General features: G+C 49.1%; 1 protein-coding gene across 2 annotated transcripts; it reads right to left on the bottom strand.

The window, feature by feature from the left end:
• Nucleotides 1-209: 209 nt before the first annotated feature.
• Nucleotides 210-23,104, bottom strand: KIF18B (kinesin family member 18B). 2 transcript variants are annotated; one of them, XM_033182708.1, is made up of 16 exons: nt 22,997-23,104; nt 11,450-11,776; nt 10,690-10,847; nt 10,262-10,366; nt 9,945-10,055; nt 9,671-9,868; nt 9,359-9,535; nt 8,390-8,464; nt 8,146-8,246; nt 7,573-7,759; nt 7,118-7,245; nt 4,329-4,534; nt 3,538-4,093; nt 2,474-2,563; nt 1,906-1,991; nt 210-1,675 (listed from the first exon to the last, which is right to left on the bottom strand). In XM_033182708.1, the coding sequence occupies exons 2-16, from the start codon at nt 11,760-11,762 to the stop codon at nt 1,569-1,571; spliced, it is 2,598 nt and encodes an 865-aa protein (XP_033038599.1). In that variant the 5' UTR covers nt 11,763-11,776; nt 22,997-23,104; the 3' UTR covers nt 210-1,568. The 2 variants fall into 2 exon arrangements, with proteins under 2 accessions (XP_033038599.1, XP_033038600.1); XM_033182709.1 differs by lacking the exon at nt 22,997-23,104 and having other exon boundaries at nt 1,569-1,675; nt 3,538-4,066; nt 11,450-11,789.
• Nucleotides 23,105-26,915: the final 3,811 nt, after the last annotated feature.

The raw sequence follows: 26,915 nt of genomic DNA, 5'->3' as shown, positions 1-26,915 counted from the left end.
GGTGCAATTACTCCCAAACCCACGGAGAAGAGGAGGCCCTTCAGGGCGTATTGGGCTGTGGAGTGAAGAGCCGGGCTCAGACCTCAGGCTCCAGGAGGCAGAGAACTGTTTTCTGTATATACTCAGAAGTTTCCTGAGGTCTTAAGAGTAGGAAGGTGAGAAAGGGAAGGTGTTGCTATCCTATCTAGGTGTACAGAGAGACACACACACCAAGGATGGAGACGGTTTACTGTTATACCAAAAATATGTATATATCTATATATATATGCAGAAATAAAGGATCAGAAGGCTATAAACCCAAGTATCATTAGCATTTGTATCTGGGTGCAGCATTAAGGCTGAAGTCTCCTTTCTTTACACTTTTACACTGAACGTGTATCCTATTTACAATAGAGTGAAACAATAAAGCTGTGTTCATTTGGAAATCAAGGCACCATTATCATCCACATCTTTACCAGGACTGTGGTTGGGGACTGAGGAGAGTAGGGATGAAGAAGTCCCTCTCAGAAACCAGGAAGAGCCAAGCTGCGACTCCCCGCTCCCCAACCCATCCTCACTCCTCCTCCACTGCCCGTGGCCAACACTGTGGGGCCTGTGTTAGAGACAGGTGGGGAAAAGAGCCCAAGAGCTGTCTGCTTGCATGGAGGACATCATAAATGAGAGGGGAGGCCGGGCGCGGTGGCTCACACCTGTAATCCCAGCACTCTGGGAGGCTGAGGCAGGTGGATCACGAGGTCAGGAGATTGAGACCAGCCTGGCCAACATGGTGAAACCCCGTCTCTACTAAAAATACAAAAAATTAGCTGGGTGTGGTGGCGGGTGCCTGAAATCCCAGCTACTAGGGAGGCTGAGGCAGGAGAGTAACCCGGGAGGCGGAGGTTGCAGTGAGCCGAGATCACGCAACTGCACTCCAGCCTGGGCCACAGAGCGAGATTCTGTCTCAAGCAAAATAAAAATAAAAAATGAGGGGGGAACATGGCAGCACCTTTAGAACAGCAACACGGGTCAGGCGCGGTGGCTCACGCCTATAATCTCAGCACTTTGGGAAGCTGAGGCAAGCAGATCACCTGAGGTCAGGAGTTCAAGACTAGCCTGGCCAACATGGCAAAACCCCATCTCTATTAAACAGATGAAAATTAGCTGGGCATAGTGGCAGGCACCTGTAATCCCAGCTACTTAGAAAGGTGAGGCAGGAGAATTACTTGAACCCAGGAGGTGGAGGTTGCAGTGAGCCGAGATCGTACCACTGCACTCCAGCCTGGGCGACAGAGTGAGACTCTATCTCAAAAACAAAACCAGAACCAAAACCAAAAACAAAAAATAGCAGCACGTTAACACTCACAAATGAATATGTACATGCCAAGAAGCTGAGTGTAACAGGAGATTAACAGAGGGTGAGTAGCAGGATGATGTCTGGGAAGGGATGTTAATACAGTGAAGGTGTGTTGGCACTAATTGCTCCCAGGTAAGGAAGGCAGGTCCAGCTCCTGGTGCAGGTGGCTCCAGGTCTATCCAGCATAGAGGGGCCGGTGAGTTAGGACACCTTGGTGATCAGGACATTCTGGCGATCAGGACACCTTGGTGACGCCATTCCCCGCTGACAGCGCTTTCCCCACCCTGATGAGGTCCTTTCCACTCCTCTGGTTGCTAGGGCACAGGGGACTCAAGGGCAGCTCTGCAGGCCAGTTGGATGGGTGGCGGGGAGTACAGCAAGGAAGGAAAGTGAGGCTCTGTCCCCGTCCTCCAGCCCACCTCCCACCTGTCTCATCAGCAGTGTCCCTGAGATGCTTGGCAATACCCTAGGCCCTCCTTTCTTCTGGGTCTCAGCCCCGCCCTGCGCCCTCCTGCTTCTTGTCTTCATTGGCCTCCATGGCCCAGGCTATCCCTGTCCCTAGTGCCAGTCACCTGGCAGTACAAGGGGCCCAGCTGGCCTCTTCAAAGTGCTGCTGGGGAGGCGGGCGATGCGGCTGCGGCCACGGGAGACTGAGGAACTGAGGGAGGAAAGGAGGGAAGGTGGACGGTTACGGCCCTGTCTCTGGACTATGGGTGTGCACTGAGTGGGGTAGGTAAATACTCGACACTAAGCTCTGAGAGCAAAGGATGCTGGGCGCCAGCAGGAGCTTCCAGAGCCAGATCTAAGGGCGGGAGAGGCAGTGTCTAGGGTTGGGGATATGAGAGGGAAGTAGCGGTGAGGATGGAGAGTCCCTTTGCTGGATTAATGGTGTGCAGCACCTCCCTCATGGACCAATGGGTGCTGATCCCTCGTGGATCAGCTCTGGGTGATCCTGGGATAGCAAGGGCCAAGGAAACCTCAGGTGGAGAACTAGATGCGCGCCATGCTCACAGGACCTCAGCTGCTTGCTCGGGGGGTCCAGAGACAGAGACACTGGGGGCCCAGAGTCGGCCCAGGTGTCTGCTGCCCTGGTGAGAGCGAGCTCCTTCTCCCAGACAACCGACCCCTCCCAAATCTCACCTCGCAATGCGCTTCTTCTGGCAGGCAGAGGTCCCAGGGAGGGAAGATGTTGGCTTGGGACCCTTCATGGTGAACAGGGGCATGGGTCCCCTAGGGAGGGAGGGAGGGGAAGGAGGCCGATCAGCAGGGAACCAGAAGCAGGGCCAGCCGCTTCCTCCCTCCAGCCCCCAGCTCAGACATGGGGGAGGGTGGTTGGACAAGATGACCTCTGAGGTTTCTTCTACAAAGAGGTGGATTCCTCTCCCTGCCTCACTCTGCCTGGCTGACAGCTGAGTGACAGGCCTGCTCTGGGAGGACATCCAGATGTCAGTTTCTGGTGCACCCAGGGAACTGGAGCTCAAACAGTTTCACCCTTCCACCTGCCCGGCTCTGCGCTTGTTACCAAGAGCTGCTTCTTGGGCTGTAAAGGGGCGGGGCACAGGTGGGCAGAGCCTGCCAGCCTCTGCACCACAGGTGTAGGTCAGTCTGCTACTGGTTCTTGGCCTTGGACTGTCCTGAGCAGGCTGCTGTTCCCCTTCCCTGCCATGTGTGTGGAAAGGGGGAGTGAGAGCTTCATCTTCTCACTGGAAAATACTGAACTGAGTTTTCTAAGGACCCCCTTTCCTGTTCCAGATACTGGGCCAGAGGCCAAAATCTGGAGTAGACGTGGCAGAAAGAGGTATTTCCTAGTGGAACACAGAATGCAGCCCAGGTCAAAGAGCCCGAGTAAAGACAGGAACAGTAGTGTTGAGCTCCCCTAGTACATTCCTGTTCCCTGCTGACTCTTTCCAAGTTGGAGTCCCATTAGCTACGCATGAGCATGCTACAAACCAGCACAGGGTGGGTGGCTTTGCAGCATGGACAGACCAGGCAGGTGCCCCGAGAGAAGTGATGCCTCCCTGGCAGCTGTATGGCCTGCTCTCCTGGGCCTGGGGAGCAAAGCGGATTACAACCAAAGGGGAACAGATAGGAACTATCCCAGCTCCAAGAGTCAGGCTGTCCTCCATACTTCTCAGCGGCACCAAGAAGTCCCTTGCTGACCAGTGACCCCGACGGAAGGGGTGGAGCGAGACTGGGAGACCCACCTGGGGATGAAGGGCTGGTCTAGCCTGCTCAGCTCCTGGGGGATTTTGTCCCAGCCAATGCATTCATGGAAACTGGGCTTTGAGGGAGGCTCCTCGGAGAGATCGAAGGTGGCGTTGAGGTCTCGAGTGGGCAGGGCCAGTGGGGTAGAGCAGTTCTGCATGGCAGAAGGGCCTAGGGGCACCCGGCTTTTGATGACTGTGGTTGGGCAAAAGTGAGGGGAATGGCAGGGGGAGGAGGCCCTTTCTCCTTTGGGGGTGCTGGGCCCCTGTGAAGGCTGGGCGTCAGGCAGAGACCCTCTCCTCAGGCAGGGCAGGAAGGACTGGCGCTGGCGCTTGGTGCCCCGCTTTGGGGCCATGGGACTGTCTGGCTCCAAGGGGCTTGGTCTCCTCCTCTTCTTCTTCTCCATGGGCCATCGGGATTCCTGGGCTGGTGTGCAGTTAGGTCCAGATGGGATCCCCAGCGTGTGCAGGGGGCCACTCAGTCGCCTCATCATGGTCCGGGTCACAGGGCCAGTGTATCCTGGAGGCTCTGGGTGGAGAGGAGACTGCACAGGGACTGCACAGAAGGAAGGAGAATTTGTAGAACTCGGGGAGCCAGACACCGGAGACATGAAGGAGCCCATAACCCCTCAGGTCTCCTGGGGCCTCTCTGTGTGCGGAAGTCTAGGATCCCAGGGGCCCAGCCTCCTACAGCAGCAAAACCCAGTAACTCAGGCCCCTGGATACCCCTCAGCCCCAGTGGGGACTTGAAGACAGCACCCATAGGCAGGGGAGAGCAGGATGAGACTCACTTGACTCTGAACACAGCTCCTGAGTCAGAGGTGCCCCCCTGGCCAGGCCAGAAGTGCTAGAGGCCTCTGCCCCAGGCTCAGTTTTTTCCTCTTGCACCAGCTGCTGTAGGGTCTCAAACTCTGTGATCATGTCGGGGGTCAGGAGGTTGGCTGCTTGGAGCAGGGAGTACTGCCGCTGGGCCAGGCACAGCACCTTAAGGGCCAACCTGGAACAGAAGAAAGGAGATTCCCAACCCTGCTCAGACCCAGCCTGACCAGGAGCCTCTATGCCATGCACCTGTCCTCATCACTCCAGCTGTGCCCGAGGAGCCTGAACTGGTCCCCTGGCTCCCTCCTGCCTCGCCCCAGACGGGCTGGCCAGACTCACCACCCTCCCAGCCTGCTCTGCTCCTGCTGAAGGCCAAGACTGGCCAGGATGGCCACAGGTAATGGTGGGAGGTGTCGCCCACTAAACACGTCCCATGACAAAGACAGCGATCTAAGAAATAAGGAAAGGGCACTGAATGGCCCTGGACTCAGAAGGTCTGAGTCTCCTCTTGGCTCTGCCACTTACTAGCACTGTAATCATGAGTTCATCTACCCTAAGGGCAGTGCAAGGGAGCAGTTAAGAGCCCAGCTCCAGTCAGACTGCCAGTTTCCCACTCACATCCTGGCTCCAATACCTCCCAGCTTTGTGATCTTGGATGCACTGGTTAACCTCAGTCTCCACAACCTGAGAATGGGGATAACAAATGCACCAACCTCATAGGGTTATTGGAAAGACAGAATGAGTTACTTTACAGACAAAATGTTTAAAGAATACCTGGCCCTGGCATGTAATAAGCACTGTAGGCCTAGCTAACTATTGTTTCCTGTAAAATGGAAATAATACCATCTTGCTGGTTAGGATAAGAGGAGATTATGTAAGACAGGGTATGTTCATCGTGGTTCTAAGAAAACCCTCAAAAACACATTCAGTCCATGCTTTCTATTTAGTGACTGGGATCCTGAAAAAGTATGTGTGAATCAAGGTGTATTTACAGGCACTGGGGTGCTATTTAAAGGAAATGATGAAGGTAATGAGATTATTGAGGTTGTAAATTTAGATTCTAATAAAGCATATTTTCTTTCTGTAAGGCACACCTATGATAAAAGAATAAACACAATTATCTTGTAAGGCACACCTATGATAAAAGAATAAACACAATTATCTCAGTGGGAATTATCCATGGAAAATGATTTATCCTCAGGTAGTTCTACCAGCCTGGACGTCTCTGAAGCCCCTTCCACTGCCCTCAGTCAGGGTGTGCTCAGGGAACACAAACTCATTTGATAAAGCAGCCTCAAGGCCTTTTTGAAAAAAGGCAGGATATAAATTAAAATGGACACAGCGGAAACTCATTCTATATCTGCACGAGCCACACATTACAAGGAAGATTAGACAATTGTGAAGCGTGAGCGTTTGGGGGAAATATCCAGGCTCTGGCCCCGTCCCTCTTGCTATGTGAGCCTGAACAAAGGCTTCAGTGCCCCATCTGATAAATGGGGAGCTGGTCTAAATCAGGAGTTTTCAAATTAGGTTTCAAAAACCCATCAGAGTAACTCTGTTTTGACTGTTCTATGCATTAGATTTCATTGTAGCAAAAAACAATAAAAAAAAAATCTGAAAAACCACTGAATTGGAAAATCTAAGATCTACTCAGTGCTCTAGTGGTCCAAGATTCTAAATTCTAAAATCAAAGGGAAATATTTTCAACGATCTGGTTGTTAGGACGTTTCCAACATGGAGATTTGTTACATTTTATTAGTACTTCATCCCCAAGAAGTAGGGAGACTGGGGGCTATGATCCCCAAGTCAAGGCCAAGGTTGAAGCAATCTGTTGGAGACCACAAAGCCAGGGCAGAAATAAGGACCCTGGTGTCCTCTCTCCTCATGACAGTGGACCCCTAGCAGATGGGCCCTGGGTCATGGGTAGGAGCTCATGGTTGTTCCCTGGGAGATCAGGGGGACATCCCAGCAGCGCATCCTTTCCTCTCCAGGGCCCTGGGCAGGACCTGATAGCAGGAGACAGATAATGAGCTGCCGATTATTCAGACTGCAGCATTTTTGCTGAGTCGGGAACAGACACTCCCCAACAAGAAATAAAATTAAACAGGCCCTTCTGTCCAGAAGCTTTAAATACACTGCCTAGCGTGAAGCGTGCTGGGGAGGGAAGAGCGGGATGGCAGTAACAGAGCTAAGTGGCAGGGGATTTAGGAACTAGGGGCCAAGGAGAAAAATATTAGCAGCATCTTTCTATGAAGCATAGAAAGAATGGTCCAAAATCCATTTTTCTTTGGCTTTGAGTAGTGGTTTATATTTACTTCTGAGAATAAATAGCCACAGTCAATCCATTGATGAAGATACATGATAAACACTGGCTCAGGAAGGCTGTCCTTTCCCCAGCCTGACGTTCAGCTTCCCTTGGCTGCCCCCTCCTCGCTGTAGATGGGCAGCCTGGCCTCGGACTGGAAAGCAAAGCACGAGTCCCAGCCGCCCTGCCCTGACCCAGGGCCTGCTGGCTGCCTGGATGGATTCTGGCGTTTTGCTTCCCTCTCCTGCTGGGCAGCCAGCTATGTAGAGGAATAGGTAGAGGTGATAAGCTAATTGAGTAGGTGATGATAACATCAAGGAGGGGAAACCCAGTAAAGGACAGTGCTGATGAAGAGACAGAGCTTTTGTGATGTGCTTAACACCAATTCCCACCCCCAGGGAGGCTGAACCCATCACTTCCCACCTGGATTCCAGAATACAGCAAGAAGATACCTACTGCTTAGAACGATCCCGTTCCAGTTCCTGTGCTGAGAGGTGGCCCACGACTGGGTTGGGCTGCAGGGTCAGGCCAGGGGACTCTGGCAGTGCATGTGTGGGGTTCTGCTCTGGCATCTGTGTTGGAACCTAAAGAGGAAGGAGAAGGCACAAGTAGAGGGGAGAGGATGGCCTCCCCACCTTTATAAACAGTTTCTAAAATCCTTCCCTCCTACAAGAGTGGAAGTGACAGCTCCTAGAATGACCACATCTTGGTCACTTCCAAACACACAAGGATCTGATAGATCATTTCTTTTTCCTGCCCAGAATCTGAAATCCTCCTAATGACTAAGGTGCAAGACATCCACGTAGAGAGACGGGACTGAAGGGACTCTGAGTCAGGGAGAGGCATTTTTTCCAATATCCCACCAGCTCCAAGCCCTTCTGTTACCCAGGCCTCACAACCCCACGTCCTACCTCCTTAGCTGGGCTTTCACCCTGGTCCTTTGGGGACTGCTCCTGGTCTGAAGAGTTCCCTTCCATGGCCCTCTCCACCTGGGCCGCTGTCCCCAGACTCTCCTCTTGAAGGGCTCTAGGCCCTGCAGGGAGCTCTGGGGTGCAGGGCTGGCTGGGAGGGTGGAGTGGCAAGGGGGAGCTGGGAAGGCTAAGAGGGAAAGGAGGGTTTGAGAGGCAGGATGTGGGCCAGGTGGGAGATCAGGGAGCGGGTGGGATCTCTGTGGCATCCAGGTCATATAGAGTCCATAAGGGACAGATGCTTAGGTGACAAATGGGCAGTAGCTGAGGGTAGGAGGAGTCAGGGATTTTCTGGTTTGAGAACACCCCTAAGTTCACCTTCTCTCAAATAGTAGGCCCTGCTCTTATGGGCTGGGGTGCCATTTACTCACTAGACACAGCACTGGGTGCGAACCCTTAACCCTAGGGATTGAAGCAGAAGCAAGGAGTCCTATTCTTCCGGAAACTGGAGAAGGGCCTGGTTCCCCATCCTGGCTGAGCTGCAGGGTGGGGGCGGGAATGGGCAGTGGAACTCACTGTTGTGGTGGTGGTCCCGACTTGGGGGATCTTGGGAGGTACTGTTTTGGGGGTTGGCCTCCCCCTTCATATACTTGGAGCTTCTTCCTCAGAGCGGCTACCTGGAACAGAAGCAGCCCAGCTCAGCCCCTGAGAGCCCCAGCTAAGCACAGGAGGGGAGGGGCAGACAGAGCCCTGGCCACACCCTCAAGCTCCTGCCTCTGGCTCTCTGCCCCCTAGCCTGCCCCCAGGGCAGGCTCCTCACCTCAGCCTGGAGCTGTTGGCAGATGGTAGCATACTGGCTGATGTGACAGTCCAGGCTGGTCACGTTGCTCTTCAGCTGAGATGGGGAACAGGAGAGAGATTTGTTTATTCATTCAAAGCAGCTTTTATCAGCCACCTCCGACGGCCAGGCACTGCGCTAGGTCTCACCCATGTCCCCATGACCCACCCTCGCAAGTGGGGAGACACAGCAGAGAAGGTCAGTATCGTGCCTAAGACCACAGCGAGGGGCAGAAAACCCCCGACTCCACGAATAAGACCTTCTTGCCAGGGTGTTCTTGCAGTGGTCCCAGGAGAGCCAGGGCTCCCTAGGGGAGGGAGGGAGAGAGGGGTCAAGCAGATGTGGCAGAAAGCATATATTGGTGTTTATGTTTTGCTGAAAATATGCTCCTGCTGCTAAAAACAAGTCTGAACTAGACCACTGGCCAATGAGAGGCCACCCTCCTGCTGTCTCCCTTGGTTTTGGAGACCATCTTGCCCCTCTCAGCTGGTGACTTCCCACCCAGGGATGAGGACTGTGCCACTTCTATCACAAAGACTCTCTGAAGACAGAGGAACTTCTTTTTTTTTGAGACAGAGTCTAGCTCTGTCACCCAGGCTGGAGTACAGTGGCATTATCCCAGCTCATTGCAACTGTCACCTCTTAGGTTCAAATGATTCTTCTGCCTCAGCCTCCGGAGTAGCTGGGATTACAGGCGCCCACCACCATGATCGGCAAATTTTTGTATTTTTAGTAGAGACGGGGTTTCACCGTGCTGCCCAGGCTGGTCTCGAACTCCTGACCTCTGGTGATCTGCCCACCTCGGCCTCCCAAAGTGCTGGGATTACAGGCATAAGCCACCATGCCTAGGCCAGAGGAACTTCTTTCCTCTGCCTTGGGGACACTTGGCCCAGGGATCTGTGGGAGCTGCTGGGGTCCCACCCTTCCCTGCTCCCCGGCTGGAGCACGCACCGAAAGCCTGATCTCCTTGGCCCGGTCGGCATATTTGAGGGTGTTGTACGTGTCCTCGTAGGCCAGGCTGGAGGGGCTGATGGCAGCGATCATCACTGTGCGGCAGTTGCCCCCAAGGGAGTCTTTGAGCAGGCGGGTCAGTTTGCTGTCCCGGTAGGGCACATGGGTCTTGCGGCCCTGGGGGGTGCAGTGAGCGGGTGTAGGGTGAGGAGGCTGATGGCACTGACTCAGGATGGGGTCCTGTGGCCTTTGGCCCTAGGTTCAGGTGCTCCGTTGCTATCCTAGGGGGAATGCTGGCCTGCGCTGCTTTACCTTTGCGTCGGCCAAGGCGTTGAGGACGTTGATGAGAGCCAGCAGAGATCGGTTGATGTTGGCCCCCTCCCGCAGCCGCTCCCCCTTCGCATGGGTGCTGGATGCCCGCTCTGAGCCAGCTAGGTCAATCAGGCTCATCTTGGCCATCTGGACAGCCTGGGTCAGTCCTGGAACCCTGTCCTGCTGCTTCACAAAGATCTGAAGAGAGATGGCAGGGGTGAGGGGGAGCTAGGCATCAGGAGCCCTGGTTTCAGGCTCTGACTCATGACCTCACCTGAAAGATGGCATGGGAGCGGGAGGAAGTCGCATTGGCATCAGTGGGGTGCTGTGTGCGGTTACGGTTCCCTCTGGTCAGCATCTCCAGCAGCTGCTCGGCTGAGGCTGGCTACAGAGGAGAGGCCCAGGAACAGGGCTGTGGGTTCCCCGACCAGGACTTTTCCCCTAACAGGAAGGGCTGGTCTCTACATCACCCCCTTGCTACCACCACCACTGCCACCACCATCACAGGACCTAGGGCATCCCCAAACAGTTCTGTGAGGGAACCCCGAGGACCCATGGAGCCGATCATCCTACCCAAGCCCAATCCCACACCTGGTGGAAAGAAAGTCCTTGCACCACGACCCCCTTGTCGGGGTCCTCGCGGATGGCAAGGGGCCCCTTGGGTTCCAGGAGGTCGTGGATCTGCTCATTGTACACCTGAGAAACGAAGAAAGGAAGAGGCCTGAGGGAGAGCAGCCCATCAGGAAACCGCTCCCTAGCGGCTGGACAGGGGAGCTGAGGCCGGGGTGTATCTGAGACACCCACAGGAGTGGCGCTTCCCAGGACTGTGTTACATGACCACAGCAGGGTGAACGGGCGGGTGTCTCCAGTGCAGCATCTCACTGAGCTGTATCTATCTCCTTGAGGGGCCCCAGCTCTCCATTTCCTGCCACCCTGTCCCACACCAGCTCATTCAACCCCATGGGCTCGCTTCCTCCCAGGTGGTTGCGAGAATGAGGCCCAGGGCAGGGGCAGCCGACCTCCTGGTAGCTGATGAGCACCTCGAAGCACTTCTCCTGCTGGCGGGCCTCCAGGCGCCTGTACAGTTCCACGGTGGTCAGGTACATGATGCCGGGGTCTCCCTCCCTTCCCAGCATGGTGTGTGTCTTCCCAGCCCCGGTAGCCCCATAGGCAAACACTGCAGAGGACAGAGTAAGGAGGAGGACCCCAGTGCCTTGCCACCCAGCTCAGACCTTCCCTCCTCCCTCAAGCCCCTTCCCTTTGCCTCCTGTGTTTCCTGGTCCACTGCTCCCACTAATCGCACCCTCCATGTTCTCACTGCAGGGTTGGAGTTCTCTGTGTGTTTGTTCCGCTCCCCATAGGCCAGTGGATTTGGGATAACCAGATTTCCACTATGGGGGTGGGCTATGCCTTCCTTCTGTAGGCGAGGCAGCTTTTGGTGTTGAAGGCCCACAGTTATCTCCATCTTACCATTTACCCTGGTTTATCGCCACACACTGTGGGTCTGATCTGTGAGTGGTGTCTTCTCCCCTCTAGACTGTGAGCACCAAGGTCCTGTCTGATTTGCTGTTGCAGCCCTGGGCCCAGTAGAGTGCCTCCCCCATAGACTGAATGAATGAATGGGGGTCCCACAGAGCATGATGGGACATTGTACAGAACTCCTTAGTAAATCGTGCCCAGCCTGGGGGAGGCGGGCACATGCCAGAAGACACATGAAACCCTTCCCTTAGGAGGAGGCAGGGAGGCCAGGCCACTGCCAGGCAGGGCTGAGGTTCTCACCTGAGCAGTTGTAGCCCTGAAGGAAGCTGTCCAGGATGCTGTATGTGGTGTGCTGGAACACGTCCTGTTGGGTGGCTGCCTCACCAAAGATCCGGTCAAAGACAAATGTCAGGTCTTTGCCCTTCTTCTTGGGGCCATCATTGGTGCCACCCCACTTCAGGCCAGGGAGCCCTCCATCAGGCTCCTCAGGGTTAAACACCAGCACCCGCTCGTCCACCACCTGAACCACTGGCCGCCGCTGACCATCCAGCTCCCGAGGGGTGGGGGGCCGCACCCGCACCACCACTTGCAGCGTGCTGTCCTCTACTGCCATCACCGTGGCGACACCTGGGCGAGACATGGTGGAGCTGAGGACCAATCCCACCCCAGGCCTGACCAGGTGCCCCCTCAGCACTCCAAGGGCCCCTCCACCCACTCCCAATAACTGGTCTCTGTTTTATGCCTCAAGAGAGTAAAAATATTGGTGCCGAAACCAATTCTCTCTCTTTCGCACTTGAAATACCATCTTTGTCATACTCAAATGACTATATATATATATATATATATATTTTTGAGACGGACTCTAGCTCCGTCGCCCAGGCTGGAGTGTAATGGCGTGATCTCGGCTCACTGCAACCTTCATCTCCCAGATTCAAGTGATTCCCCTGCCTCAGCCTCCTGAGTAGCTGGGATTACAGGCGCGTGCCACCACGCCCAGCTAATTTTTTGTGTGTATTTTCAGTAGAGATGGGATTTCACCATGTTGGTCAGGCTGGTCTCGAAATCCTGACCTTGTGATCCGCTCACCTCGGCCTTCCAAAGTGTTGGGATTATAGGCGTGAGCCACCATGCCAGGCCTCAAATGACTATATTGTTGGAGGCCTCTTACTGGGCTTTCTACTATGTTCCACGAATCCATTTGTCTATTCTTTTTTTTTTTTTCTTACTTTTCATAACCCTTATGTAGCTCTGTCTATCCTTGGGCCAGTGCCACACTGTTTCCATGATATTACTTTACAGTATGCTTTCCAGCTAGTAAGGCGAGAACCTCTTCATTACTCTTTCTTTTCTATAACTTTCTTGGCTATTTTCAGGCATTTATTATGCTACTTGATTTTAAGAAAATTTTATCAATTCTACCCCCAACCTGGAGCCCTCTCCTCCCTCAAAAACCCTATTGGGACTACAGTTTGAACTGTATTACATTTACATATTTATTATACTGAGCCTTTTATTATTTTACTTTACAAAAGCCTTTAGCAGCCAAGTGTATTTAAACCGTTTCAGGCAAGATTGTGGCTACTGCCTTTCTTTTTGTTCAGATATTTTTTATGTCCCTCAATAAGATTTTATAGTTTTCTATCTCTTCAGTTAGTTCTGTAATTGTCCTTTTAATATATTTCTCAGGTGTTTTATGTACTTAATTGCTCCTGTGGATGGAACACTTTTCCCCATTTACATTTCCAGCTGATAATTACTAGTATGGAGGAACACAGCTAATTTTATATATTCACGCTATATCTACCACCCCCAAACTGTCTTATTAATTTCATTTATTTTTGTTAGAACTTACTGGGTTTTCCAAGTATACAATTATGTATCAGAAGAGGAAACAATTTTTACCTTTTCTTCTCTATATTCATACCCAATATTTCATTTCTTGTCTACTGCAGTCTCTAGAATTTCTAAAACAATGTTGAATAATAATTATGATAATGTGCATTCCTGTTTTGCTTCTGATTCTAAAGGAAATGGCTTAGTGCTTCCCTATTTAGACATTACTTTTATGTAAGTAGTCTTTATCACATTAGCAATTTCTTCTATTCTTATTTTACTTGGGGTTATTATTAGGAAAGTCTAGAATTTTATCAATGCTCTTTTAGCATCTCCATACACACACACACACACACACACACACACACACACACACATATATATATATATTTTGAGATGGAGTTTCACTCTTGTTGTCCAGGCTGGAGTGCAGTGGCACGATCTCAGCTCACTGCAACCTCCACCTCCCAGGTTCAAGCAATTCTCCTGCCTCAGCTTCCCCAATAGCTGGGATTACAGGCGCCCACCAGCAGGCCCGGCTAATTTTTGTGTTTTTAGTAGAGATGGTGTTTTGCCATGTTGGCCAGGCTGGTCTCGAACTCCTGACCTCAGGTGATCTGCCCACCTTGGCCTCCCAAAGTGCTAGGATGACAGGCGTGAGCCACCTCACCTGGCCATCCCAATATATTTATGTGTTTTTTTCTCCCTTATTTTGTTGCTATGTTAATTTATTAGATATTATTCCTGGTATCAAACCAACCATGCATTCCTGGAAAAAATCCTACCCCGGCCATAGTGAAGTTTTTAACACTTAAATGGTCAAACATGTCAATTTTTTATTTTATAGCTTCTATGCCATACTTAAGAAGATATTGCTTCTACAAGGTAATAAACCCTCTTCTTATATTTCTGTTTAATACTTTTTCTTTCTCACATTGAGGTCATCATGGAGATGGAATTTTTTGTGTGTGTGAACTATGTGAGGAGGTTTCTAAATATATTTTCTTTCTAATTGGTAAGCAATTATCCTCAAGGTCATTTATTGAATAGTGCATTCTTCCTCTACCAATTTGAAATGCCAAATTTAACATAACTAAAGTCTCATAGAAACATGAATTTGTAGCTGGGTGTGGTAGCTCACACCTATAATCCTAGAACTTTGGGAGGCCAAGGTGGGCGGATCACCTGTGGTTGGAAGTTCGAGACCAGCTTGACCAACATGAAGGAACCCCATCTCTACAAAAAATACAAAATTAGCCGGGTGTGGTGGCACATACCTGTAGTCCCGGCTACTTGGGAGGCTGAGGCAGGAGAATCGCTTGAACCTGGGAGGTGGAGGTTGTGGTAAGCTGAGATCATGCCACTGCACTCCAGCCTGGGTAACAAGAGTGAAACTCCATCTCAAAAAGAAAAAAAAAAAAAAAGGAACATGAATTTGTGCCAGGTGTGTTGGCTCATGCCTGTAATCCTAGGACTTTGGGAGGCTGAGGCTGGCAGATCACCTGAGGTCAGGAGTTTGAGACTAGCCTGGCCAATGTGGTGAAACTCCGTCTCTACTAAAAATACAAAAATTAGTCAGGCATGGTGGCAGGCGCCTGTAATCCCAGCTACTCGAGAGGCCAAGGTAGGAGAACCACTTGAACCTGGGAGGCGGAGGTTGCAGTGAGCTGAGATCCCGCCATTGTAATCCAGCTTGGGTGACAGAGACAGACTCCATCTCAAAAAAAAAAAAAAGAAACGTGAATTTGTTTCTGGACTTTCTCTTCTGTTTCATTATGTCCATTCCTTTTCCAGTACCTCACTCTTGTAATTACTGTGGTTTTATCATATATCACCTCATTGCTCTTTTTCTTGGCTATTTTTAGGCATCTTGTCTTACATATGGTTTTAGAATCAGCTTACGAACTTCTATGAAAAATCCTGCTAAGGTTTTAATTTGGATTATTTTGAATTTATAAATTAATATGAGGAAAATTGGCATCTTTATAATGTCAAGTGTTCCCACCTAGGAACCGATATCTCTTTCCATTTATTCACACCTTTACAGTCTTAAGTAAAATTTTATAATTTTCCTTACATGGGTATTATATATTTCTTGATAGGCTTATTACCAGTTATTACATGATCTTTGCTATATTATGAATAGGCTCCTTGTTTTATTTTTATTTTTTTTGAGACTGAGTCTCGCTGTCGCTCAGGCTGGAGTGCAGTGGCACGATCTCAGCTCACTGCAACCTCCGCCTCCCGGGTTCTCTTGCCTCAACCTTCTGAGCAGCTGGGATTACGCGTGTGCACCACCACGCCCAGCTAATTTTTGTATTTTTAGTAGAGGTGGGGGCTCCAACTCCTGACCTCAAGTGATCCACCCGCCTTGGCCTCCCAAAGTGCTGGGATTACAGGTGTGAGCCACTGCACCCACCCACTCCTTTTAAAATTACATTTTCAAACTCCTTTTTTCCAGAAGATAGGAAAGCTACTGATTTCTGCATGCAGATCTTGTATCTGGACCACATTGCTCAACTCCCTTATTGGTGCTAATAGATTGCCATTGATTCTCTTAAGTCTTTCAATTAAATGATGATATCGTTTGCAAATAATGACAGTTACTTTCTATTTTTAGCTCTTCTATATTTAGTTCCCCACCTCCACTGCCCATTAGGAAGGTAGGAATGGGTGCTGAATTTTATAAAATGCTTTTTGGCACTTGCTGAAGTGATCACACATATTTCTTCTTTAATCTATTAATGTAGAGTGTGACTCAACAGATTTCCTAATGTTGACTGGGTAATAATTCCAAACACATATTTATTCATATCTTATATCTTATATCTTACTTATATCTCCCCCAGACCTCTCTCCTTGGTTTTTCCTTTCTCTTTCGAAACAGTGTACCAAGGGTAGGGATGGAATTCTTGGAATGCAGCGTACCAAGGGTAGGGATGGAATTTTGGAATGCATCCTGGAAAAGTTCAGCCCAACTCCAGGAATATATTGACAGAGGTGAGGAACAGGGGCTGTTCCTGGGCATTCTGAATAGATGCAGGCCTTCCAGGTAAAGACTAGCTTCCACTGGTGGGTCACAAATACCAAAGTCATTCAGCAAAGAAAAGTGGGGTTTCTACCTGACACTCTAGCAAATAGCTAAGGTTTTCCTTGGGGAATGAGACAGAACTGAGCTGATTTGAAACTCCTGTTCCCGAACACCCCTAAACTTCTTAACTTCTTCCCCATATAAAATAAGAGAAAGCTCTCAACCAACCATAATCCTTTTACATGTATGTAATTCTATTCCTCTCCCAGCAATCAGATTGCCATAGTAAGCATATTAGCTAAGTGCTCACTGTGTCAGGAACTGTTCAAAGCACCTTACACATATCATCTCTTTTTATCCCCATGGCAATCTCACAAGATGGATACTATTATTATACTCATTTTTCAATGAAGAAATTGAGACAAAGAGGGTTAAGCAGTTTGCCCAAGGTCTCAATGCTAGTGAGTGATGGAGCCCGATTCCAATCCAGGCAGTCTGACTACACACCGGGCCATACTGCCTTATAGTGATATTACATATTATGCTACAATGATCACATTGTTGTAATCGTCCCTTATGTTTGTATAATAATTATAATCCCTTTTATGGAATTAGCATTCTGTATTCTAAAAACACTTTCAAATACATGGACTGTACCTAATTTTATTTTTCTTTCTTTTTATTTTTATTTTTGAGACAGAGTCTCGCTCTGTTGCCCAGACTGGAGTGGAATGGCGTGATCTTAGCTCACTGCAAAACCTTTGCCTCCCGGGTTCAAGCAATTCTCCTGCCTCAGCCTCCTGAGTAGCTGGGATTACAGGCGCCCACCAGCACAGCCACGTAATTTTTGGATTTTTAGTAGAGACGAGGTTTCACCATGTTGGCCAGCTGGTCTCGAACTCCTGACCTCAGGTGATTTGCCTGCCTTGGCCTCCCAAAATGTTGGGATTACAGTCGTGAGCCACTGCGCCCGGCTGTACCTAATTTTCAACAGAGAGGGTTGCTGTCTCCTACTCTTGCAGACCTACCCCCAGGAAACCCCACTTTGGCACCCGGGGAAGTGAAGGCAGAGGATGCCTGGGTCCACATTTCCCGGCAGTCACAGCTTCCCACGGGGAGGGCTTTAGCTGAGGAGGAGCCACAGAGCAGCCTAACATTCTAAGCAGGAAATTAAAAAGGGCACTGGCAAAGGAGTGCTCATAACCTTTACAGTTCTCTCCTCCCGCCTCCTGAGGGCCAAGGTGGCTGAGTCTGTTTGCCTAATGAGATGTTTTCCTTCTTGCTGAGATGATGCTGGGGGCATGGGCACAAAGTGTGGTGACACTTGGCATAGCCGCTGCTAGGATGCCTGGGTCCCTTTTCAGCATCTGACCAAGGCGGAGGTCTTTCCACAAGCCACACCGGGTCAATGTCGCATCAGCTTCCCCCTTTGAGAACCAGAGAAAACAGCTACCGAGCTGCTCCCGCCCCAGGAGATGGGGAGATTAATGAGAGAACGTGTGTCAAGTTTGCTTTGATCCTTGGTTGGAAAGAGCATTTCAGCCCAAAGTACAAGGGAGATGATTCTTTAATAAGATCTTCAGGATTCTCAGCCAGTCACAGTCACGTCCTGTTTCTAACCCAGGGCAGCTCATTAAAACCCAGAGGCTAGTGCTCTGCCAGGCTGGGGTTGGAAAGCCAAGATTCTGTTGTTTTGGGGATGGCCTGCTCTGCCCACCCTAGTAGAGACAGGCCCAGTGAGCCCATGCTCCTCAGAAGTTCCCAGAGAAAAATTTCAGAGGACTTGAGGGAATCTCCCTGCAGACACTGGGAGCTGAAGAAGGTAGTAAGGGTGAGGGGGTAGGGGAAGAAGCCCAAACCCTGAATGTCCTAGTTTTACAGGTGATGCTGTAGCCCCCTTCATCTCTCCTTCACAACCCTCATACACTTGTTTTTTGTCCTTAAGCTCCAAGAGCAGGACCTTCTTCTGACATAGTCTGTGTACCCCAGGTGCCTGGGCACCCAGCCCAGCATGCAGCAGATGCTGAATTTGTCCTATGAATAAATAAGGGCCAGAGAAGAGCAGAGTCTGAATCCAAAAGTCTAAAAATAATTATTATTACAGCTAACATTTACTCAGTGCTTACTATGAATTAGACACTATGCTAAGTGCTTCACAAATGGTGTTTAACTTTCATACAATTGTTACATCCCTACCCTACAAAAGGAACAGGAGGCACAGGAACTTGTCTCCCAAACGTGAAGTAGCAAGGCTAGAACTTGACCTTCTGTCACCGGGGGCACTACCCCATCCTTAGGCTGTTCTGCTCTGCAACTGGGCTTGGGCAGCTCCCATGTCCCCCTCACCTTTGTACCCACAAAAGAACAACACTCCCGGGCCACTGGTTCTTCCTACATGTGGTCATGCAGAGGAATAAATTGTGTTCTTTTGTTTTTTTTAAATAGACAATCATAAGGCTGTAATTGATGATAGTGTTCTGAGTTTCTTCCTAACTTTAATTTATTTTTATTTATTTTTCTTGTCTTACATTTCCGGTTAGGACCTCCAGCACAATATTGAATAAAAGCAGTAATAGTGAGTATCCTCATCCCTTTCCTGATTTTATAAAGAATGTTTCTACTATTCCACACTTTGTTTGTTTAAGGAAATTTGTCTCCATTTCTAGTTTACCTATATATATTTAAAAGTCATGAATGGATATTGAATTTTATTAAATTCAATTTTCTTTTTCTTTTCCTTTTTTATTTTTTTAGACCGGGTCTCACATTGTTGCCCAGGCTGGAGTGCAGTGGTGGGATCACCGCTCACAGCAGCCTTGAACTCCTGGGCTTAAGCCATCTTCCCACTTCATCACGTCACCTACCTCCCCACTAGCTGGGACCACAGGTGTGCCACCATCCCTGGCTAATTTTTGAATTTTTCTTAGAAATGATGTCTCACTATGCTGCCCAGGTGCATCTCCAACTCCTGGGCTCAAGCGATCCTCCCACCTCAGCCTCCCAAAGTGCTGGGAATATAGGAGTGAGCCTCCACACCTGCTCCTATTGAATTGTATTTCTATGCCTAATGGGATATGTTTGCTCTTTAAATCTCTAAATGTGTAAATTGTATTAACAGATTTTCCAATGTTAAACCATTCTTTCATTCTTAGGATAAATTCAACTTTGTCATAATCTAGTTTTTAAATACATAACTGGTTTCTGATTGCTAATATTTTATTAAGATTTTTGCAACTACATTAATGAAACAGATTGATTTGTAGTTTTTTTTTTTTCTTTTTTGAAATGGAGTTTTGCTGTTGTTGCCCAGCAGGCTGGAGTGCAATGGCATGGTATCAGCTCACTGCAACCTCTGCCTCCCCGATTCAAGCAATTCTCCTGCCTCAGTCTCCCGAGTAGCCTGGGATTACAGGTGCCTGCCACCACGCCTGGCTATTTTTTGTATTTTTAGTAGAGATAGGGTTTCACCATGTTGGTCAGGCTGGTCTCAAACTCCTGACCTCAGGTGAGCCACCTGCCTTGGCCTCCCAAAGTGCTGGGATTACAGGCATAAGCCACCGCGCCTGGCCTGACTTGTAATTTTCTTTGTGTCACTTTTGATCTCAAAAATACACTCAACATGTTTTATCTTTTTTATAGGGAGAGTTTGCATAAGGTAGAATCATCTTTTTTATTTGCCTGTAAGTTTCTGGTGGAATTTGGTATAGATTTTTCATGCCTGTGAAGATACATTTTAAACTAACTCAATTTCTTCTATGGAAAATTGAATTCCTCAATGGAATAGTCCTAGATCTAGTCAAAATTTCCATAACTTCTTGAGTCAGTTTTGGCAAGTTATTTTTTCCTAGAAAATTTTCCAAAGGCATTGTCAAAAAGAATGTTCCACTGCGTTTCTCTCTCTTTTAATCTCTGTAACTGAAGTATGTACTTATTTTTGCTCCTAAGATCTTTTTTTGTGTGTTTTATTTATTTATTTCTCCATCAGTATTGCCAGAGGTTTTTTTATTAGTCTTTTCTAGATACAGCTTTTGACTAAAATAATCCTCTCTATTATATGATAAAACGCTATTTCATTGATTCTGCTTTTAGTTCATTTATTTATTTATTTATTGAGACAGTGTCACTCTGATGCCTACGGTGGAGTGCAGTGGCGCGATCACGGCTCACTGTAGCCTCGACCTCCTAAGGCTCAAAAGATCCTCCCACCTCAGCCTCCTGAGTAGCTGGGATCACAGGCACACGCCACCATACTCCCCTAATTTTACATTTTTAAAAAGAGATGGGGTTTCACCATATTGCCCAGGCTGGTCTTGAACTCCTGGGCTCAAGCTGTCCACACACCTTGGTCTCCCAAAATGCTGGGATTATAGGCGTGAGCCATCACACCCAGACTTATCTTCTTTTATATTCTACATATGTTCTCTACTGTTCTGTCTTATTAAAGTTTGGTATTTGCCTCATTAACTTTCAGTTTCTTAAACAAAATGTTCTAATATAAGCATTTAAGACTATAAATTGCCCTCTAAGTATCGCTTTAACTGCGTCTCACAAGTTTTATAAATAGTATTTTTATAATTGTTCCATGCTAATTATCTTTTCATTACAATTATGATTTCCTATTAGACTGACTTAAGTGTATTTTTTAAAAATTTCAGGCCAGGCATGGTGGCTCACACCTGTAATCTTAGCACTTTGGGAGGCCGAGGCTGGTGGATCACCTGATGTCAGGATTTTGAGACCAGCCTGGCCAACACGGTGAAACCCCGTCTCTACTAAAAATACAAAAAATTAGCTGGGCATGGTGGCGGGTGCCTGTAATGCCAGCTACTCCAGAGGCTGAGGCAGGAGAATTGCTTAAACCTGGGAGGCGGAGGTTGTAGTGAGCCAAAGTGGTGCCATTGCACTCCAGCTTGGGCAACAAGAGCGAAACTCTGTCTCAGGGGCAAAAAACAAAAAAAAATCCAAACATGAGCTGGGCACAGTAGCTCATGCCTGTAATCCCAGGACTTTGGGAGGCTGAGGTAGGAGAACAGCTTGAGGTCAGGAGTTCAAGACCAGCCTGGGCAACATAGGGAGAACTTGTCTCTACTTCCAAAAAAAAAAATTGTAAACGTGGTATTTATAACTTAATTGCTTACATAAAGAGATTATCTTTTATACAATATTCTGATAGTTGTTTAGATTTGTTTTGTGGCCAGGTATAAAAACAATTTATAAATTTATAAAATATGCTACATGTATACTTTTCTTAAACTTCTATTTTATTTTATTTTTTGCAACAGTATATATGTATACTTTTTTAAAAAGGTATAAATGGAATTGGGTCAGATAATATAAAGACCAACATCTTAAAATAACTCTCTAGGGATGGGGAAATTCAACAATGAAATAGGCAGAGAATGACTGGACACCTTTGTACTTGTTGAAGTAGTGATTGGATGCAGTGATTGGAGAAGAAATAGAATAGGGAGAAGATTGGAGAAAGCAATATAACATTGAGATGTTCTCCTCTAAACTAGGCTTAACATCTCTGAGCCTCAGTTTTCCAACCTGTAAATTGTAAATAATATTAGTATATATCCCATATATTTGTGAAGACTAAATGAGTTCATTCAAACCCGGTAAGTGCTCAATAGATATTAGCATTACTGTTAGAATTATATGACATATGACATTTTCCCATGATGCTAGAGGAACCAATGTCTTTAATAAAATCCCTTAAGTTCTGTGGCACAGACCAGGCTTAATCTTTTCCATGTCACTTCAGTTCCTTAGAAGGTCAAAGCTAAGGGGAGATGCATCCTAGAAGCAGTAACAGAGGCCTGGTCTTCTGTCATATAAATGTTCTTTCACTTGTTCCTTCATTCATTCAAATATTTGGCTAGGCGCAGTGGCTCACATCTGTAATCCCAGCACTTTGGGAGGCCGAGGCAGGCGGATCACCTAAGGTCAGAAGTTCAAGACCAGCCCAGCCAACCCTGTCGCTACTAAAAATACAAAAATTAGCTGAGTGTGGTGGTAGGCGCCTTTAATCCCAGCTACTCGGGAGGCTGAGGTAGGAGAATCGCTTGAACCCGGGAGGCGGACGTTGCAGTGAGCCAAGATCGTCCCATTGCACTCCAGCCTAAGAGACAGACAGAGAGACTCCAACTCCAAAAAAAATTAAAAAAAAAAAAAATGTACTGCGTGCTACAGCCACTGGCACGTGCAGCTCTGCAATCGGTTCAGTAAAGAGGGGTAGCCGGGCGCGGTGGCTCAAGCCTGTAATCCCAGCACTTTGGGAGGCCGAGACGGGCGGATCACGAGGTCAGGAGATCGGGACCATCCTGGCTAACACGGTGAAACCCCGTTTCTACTAAAAATACAAAAAAAAAAAAAAAAAAAAAATAGCCGGGCGAGGTGGTGGGCGGCTGTAGTCCCAGCTACTCCGGAGGCTGAGGCAGGAGAATGGCGTAAACCCAGGAGGTGGAGCTTGCAGTGAGCTGAGATCCGGCCACTGCACTCCAGCCGGGGCGACAGAGCAAGACTCCGTCTCAAAAAAAAAAAAAAAAAAAAAGACGGGTGGAGAGGGGCTTACTTACTCCACACTGACATGCAGGGAGTCCCAGGCCTTTAGTTCTAGTGTGCATAAAAGCCCAATTCTTCCTCACTTGCGAGCAGGAGGACCTCTCACGGGGCCGACATACAGAAGGCCAGGCCCCGGTGGCAGATGTGCAGGCCCAGTCTAGGTCCAGCATAGATGAGCAGAGGGGTCCCGACCACCAGTACGGGTGTGTAAGGAAGCGCCCTGCTTCCCGCCCAGTTTAAAGGGGTCCATGCAGGGCCTGCCGGGGCGGCAGCAAAGCTCGGTCTCCGAGCCGCACCTTGACGTCCAGCACAAAAGAGGCCTGGCTCAGGCCACCGCCCGGAGCAGCTGGGTCTGCGCATCCGAGACCTGAGAGCGGGCGTTCGCGGGGTCGGCTCCGCCGTGGGCCAGGGCTTACCTTTTGTCGGTTCTCCGCCGCTGGCGTCGCTGCTTGCTCGCGGGTCCCACTGCCACAACACAGACAGGAGTACCCACCCCTGGGGAGTGCGCCCCACACCCTCCCCTACCCGCGCCAACCTCCACCTGGCGCCTCGCGTTCAAATTAGCCGGGCCGGCAAGACCGTGCTTCCCATTGGTCAGCTACCGGATCGCTGATTGGCTGTTTCCTAAGTAACAAAGTGTTGCGCGAGCCGTTCACAGTGCGCTTGCGCACTTCCTCTTCCTGCCTGCTAGAGGGTCCCAGGCGGTGTCTCCGGGGCTGGGCACAGGCGAGTAGCGGGCAGAAGCCAACCCAGGGTTCTGTTACGTGGGGCCACAGACTCTGTGGTCCCCGGAGCTAGGCTTATCACCAGTTACAGCAACCAGACATCCAACAGGTGTTTAAACCTGTTTTTTCTGTAGGCTAAATTCACATCCGTTTGTCAAGAGGGGATTGTCAACAGCGTCTTTCCGCTGCGGGACCATCCCAAGATGAACAAGATGAACTTAAAGGACAGCCTTGATGTGGCAAAGCTGGCGGACGCCAAGAATGGCAATTCCATCCTCTTGGCTTTGACAGTGTGAGAAGCATGGTGCCTGATGATTGCGTGTGAGGGTCGGCCTCTTAGGCAGCAGTGGGATGCACTGCCTCCATAATGCACCGCTGCCCGCTGTTTGGATTCTGGTGGGCTCACCTCATACTGATCTCCAACACCGGAGGTTGTGGGAGTCGAAGTGTTTCCAGTTGTGGCTCAGTCACTAACTAGTGCTGAGAACGCGAGGCACTTCAGCTCTCTGAGTGTCAGTTTCCTCATCTATAAAATGGGGCCGATATCCTGCTCTTCCTACTCACCTAGGAGAGCGTGGGAATGAAAGCCCTCCAACATCCCCAGCATATGTAAGGGACAACTTTTATACATTTGATTAGAACCAAATAGGTGAAGGCTGCAAAGAGCCAGATGCTCATTACTTTCAGTAAATCTTCAGTACATCGGTTCCCACACTGGGACTATGAGCTGATTTGGGGCGTGTAAGATAAGGGGGAGGCAAAACTCCCTCATCAGACTTGCTATCACGATAAGGGTTACTATAATACCTAGTTGACTTGGCCCAAACTCATTCACCTCCCTGGACCCCAACTGGCCCCTATACAATAGAATAGCATTGCTGGTTTGGTGAGTTTAAAACCAGAAAATTACGTGGAGGTGCTGGTCATTGTAAAGCTACAAGAAATTTGGAGTACTCTTGCCATCTCCACTACCCATGATAAATAAAAACAAAAAATAGAGGATGGCTTACAGCGTAAGGGTCTCTTCCTCTCTTACTGGGATGTGTATTTTAACAGAGGTTTTGGCTCCCCAGGAGCCATCAGGGGAGCTTCTTGTGTCCTGTAAGCCAGGTCTTGCCCTGGGCCTCTTCTGGTTCAGACAATTAACTGTAGGTTAGGTGAACCAGGGTAAGGTAAGGGGCAGAGTCTGGCCCTGCTGCAGGTAGGGGACAGGGGACACTTACTTGCTGGAAAATCTTGGGTAAGTCACCAAGTCTCTCGGAGCCTCAGTTTTTGAAGTTATAAAATAGGGAACAAAAGAATACTTAGCTTGTTACAAAGATTAGAAAAAAATGTAGATAAAGTATCTTGCTAACATTCAATAAAATGGTAATGGGTGTTCTCATATTCATTTATTCAACAACTACTTACTAATATGAGACAGGTGGGCTCAGAGAATAGGCTGCTCAGTGATCAACACCCTCCTCCTACCCTTGTGGAGCTTGCAGCCTTTGGGAGAAATTAGACAATTAAATATGAACAATGATGTGAGATACAGACTATAATGAGAACATGCAGGGAGAAGCAGGGCTGGGAACTGGCATGCTAGCTGAGGGCTGAAGGGAGATTGGGAGCTTGCCTGGCAGGGGAGGCTGTTCCTTGAATCTCAGAAGACAAGGAAAGACAGTCTCACAGGTGAGAGGGTCAGCCTTGCCCAATAGTGCTGAGAGGTCTTGGTAGGGCCTGGCCAGGCCCGCCTTACTGAACACAAATGGAAAATTTCTGGGGCCTTTACCACAGATGCTGATAAGGGGAGCTTGGTTTGGAATTGGCCTAATAAGAATTTCAAGGCCTAGAACCCTAACTTGAGGACTGGGTGCAGAATTTTTTTTCTTGTGTGGAGGCAGAAGGTGATTCTAGGCTGATGTGATTGGGGGTGTGAAAGGCAGCAGGCTCTGTCTTCTTACAAGGTGTGTGGACATCTCACTACCTGTGATTTCTGAGACCACCGACCCCAGGTGCTCAAAGGAAGCAGAGGGAAGGCACATCCTCCCATCCTCCCACCTGTACCCTTATCATTGCAGAGCCTTTACTGTACCCTTATCATTGCAGAGCGTTTGCACCATGGTATGGCATTAGCTACTTTGTGTTTTTTTGTTTTGCTTTTTTTTTATTTTTAATTTATTTCTTTTTTTTTTTGAGATAGTCTCGCTCTGTCGCCCAGGCTGGAGCGCAGTGGCGCGATCTCAACTCACTGCAGCCTCCGCCTCCCAGGTTCAAGCGATTCTCCGGCTTCAGCCTCCTGAGTAGCTGGGACTACAGGCGTGTGCCACTACGCCTGGCTAACTTTTTGTATTTTTGTATTTTTTTTTTCTTTTTTTTTTTTTGAGACGGAGTCTCGCTCTGTCGCCCAGGCTGGAGTGCAGTAGCCGGATCTCAGCTCACTGCAAGCTCCGCCTCCCGGGTTTACGCCATTCTCCTGCCTCAGCCTCCCGAGTAGCTGGGACTACAGGCGCCCGCCACCTTGGCTAGTTTTTTGTATTTTTTAGTAGAGACGGGTTTTTACCGTGTTAGCCCGGATGGTCTCGATCTCCTGACCTCGTGATCCGCCCGTCTCGGCCTCCCAAAGTGCTGGGATTACAGGCTTGAGCCACCGCGCCTGGCCACTTTTTGTATTTTTGGTAGAGACGGGGTTTCACTGTGTTAGCCAGGATGGTCTTAATCTCCTGTCCTCGTGATCTGCCTGCTTTGGCCTCCCAAAGTGCTAGGATTACAGGTGTGAGCCACCGCGCCTGGCCCCGTTCTGTTTTGTTTTGAAACGGAGTCTGGCTCTTTCATCCAGGCTACAGTGCAGTGGTGCAATTTCAGCTCACTGCAACTTCTGCCTCCTGGTTTCAAGCGATTCTCCTGCCTCAGCCTCCCGAATAGCTGAGACTACAGGCACGAACAACCACGCCCGGCTAATTTTTGTAGTTTTAGTAGAGACAGGGTTTCGCCATATTGGCCAGGGTGGTCTTGAACTCCTGACCTTGTGATTTGCCCGGCTCAGCCTCCCAAAGTGCTGGGATTATAGGCATGAGCCACAGCGCCTGGCCTACTTTGGATGTAGACCAATTTTAAAAGGTCCTTGAATCAAGTATCCACTTGGTTTAACAAGAGGTCATGGGTGGCCTTTTTTTTTTTTTTTTTTTGAGACAGGGTCTCACTCTGTCATCCAGGCTGGAGTGCAGTGGCATGATCTCATCTCACTACAGTCTCCACCTCCTGGACTCAAGTGATTCTCCCACTTGAGCCTCCCAAGTAGCTGGGACCGTAGGTGCACACCGCCGTGCCTGGCTAATTTTTTTTTTTTTTTTTTTTAAGAGATGGAGGTTTCACCATGTTGCCCAGGCTGGTCTTGAACTCCTGAGTGCAAACCATACGCCTACCTCTGCCTCCCAAAATGCTGGGATTACAGACATGAGCCACGATGCCTGGCCTAGGGTGCCCTTGACAGGAGCAGGTTCAGAGGAGTGGCAACAGCCAAATGACAGTGGGATATGAGGATGTTGTAACAATTTTTAAGGTAATTTGGCTGTCAAGGGGAGCAGAGAAATGAAGTAGTAGCGGTAAGCGGGGGTGGGGTCAAGGG

This window comes from Trachypithecus francoisi, unplaced genomic scaffold, assembly GCF_009764315.1.
Source record: "Trachypithecus francoisi isolate TF-2019V2 unplaced genomic scaffold, Tfra_2.0 Lachesis_group20, whole genome shotgun sequence".
Taxonomy (NCBI): domain Eukaryota; kingdom Metazoa; phylum Chordata; class Mammalia; order Primates; family Cercopithecidae; genus Trachypithecus; species Trachypithecus francoisi.
This window is presented reverse-complemented; position numbering and strand designations above follow the sequence as displayed.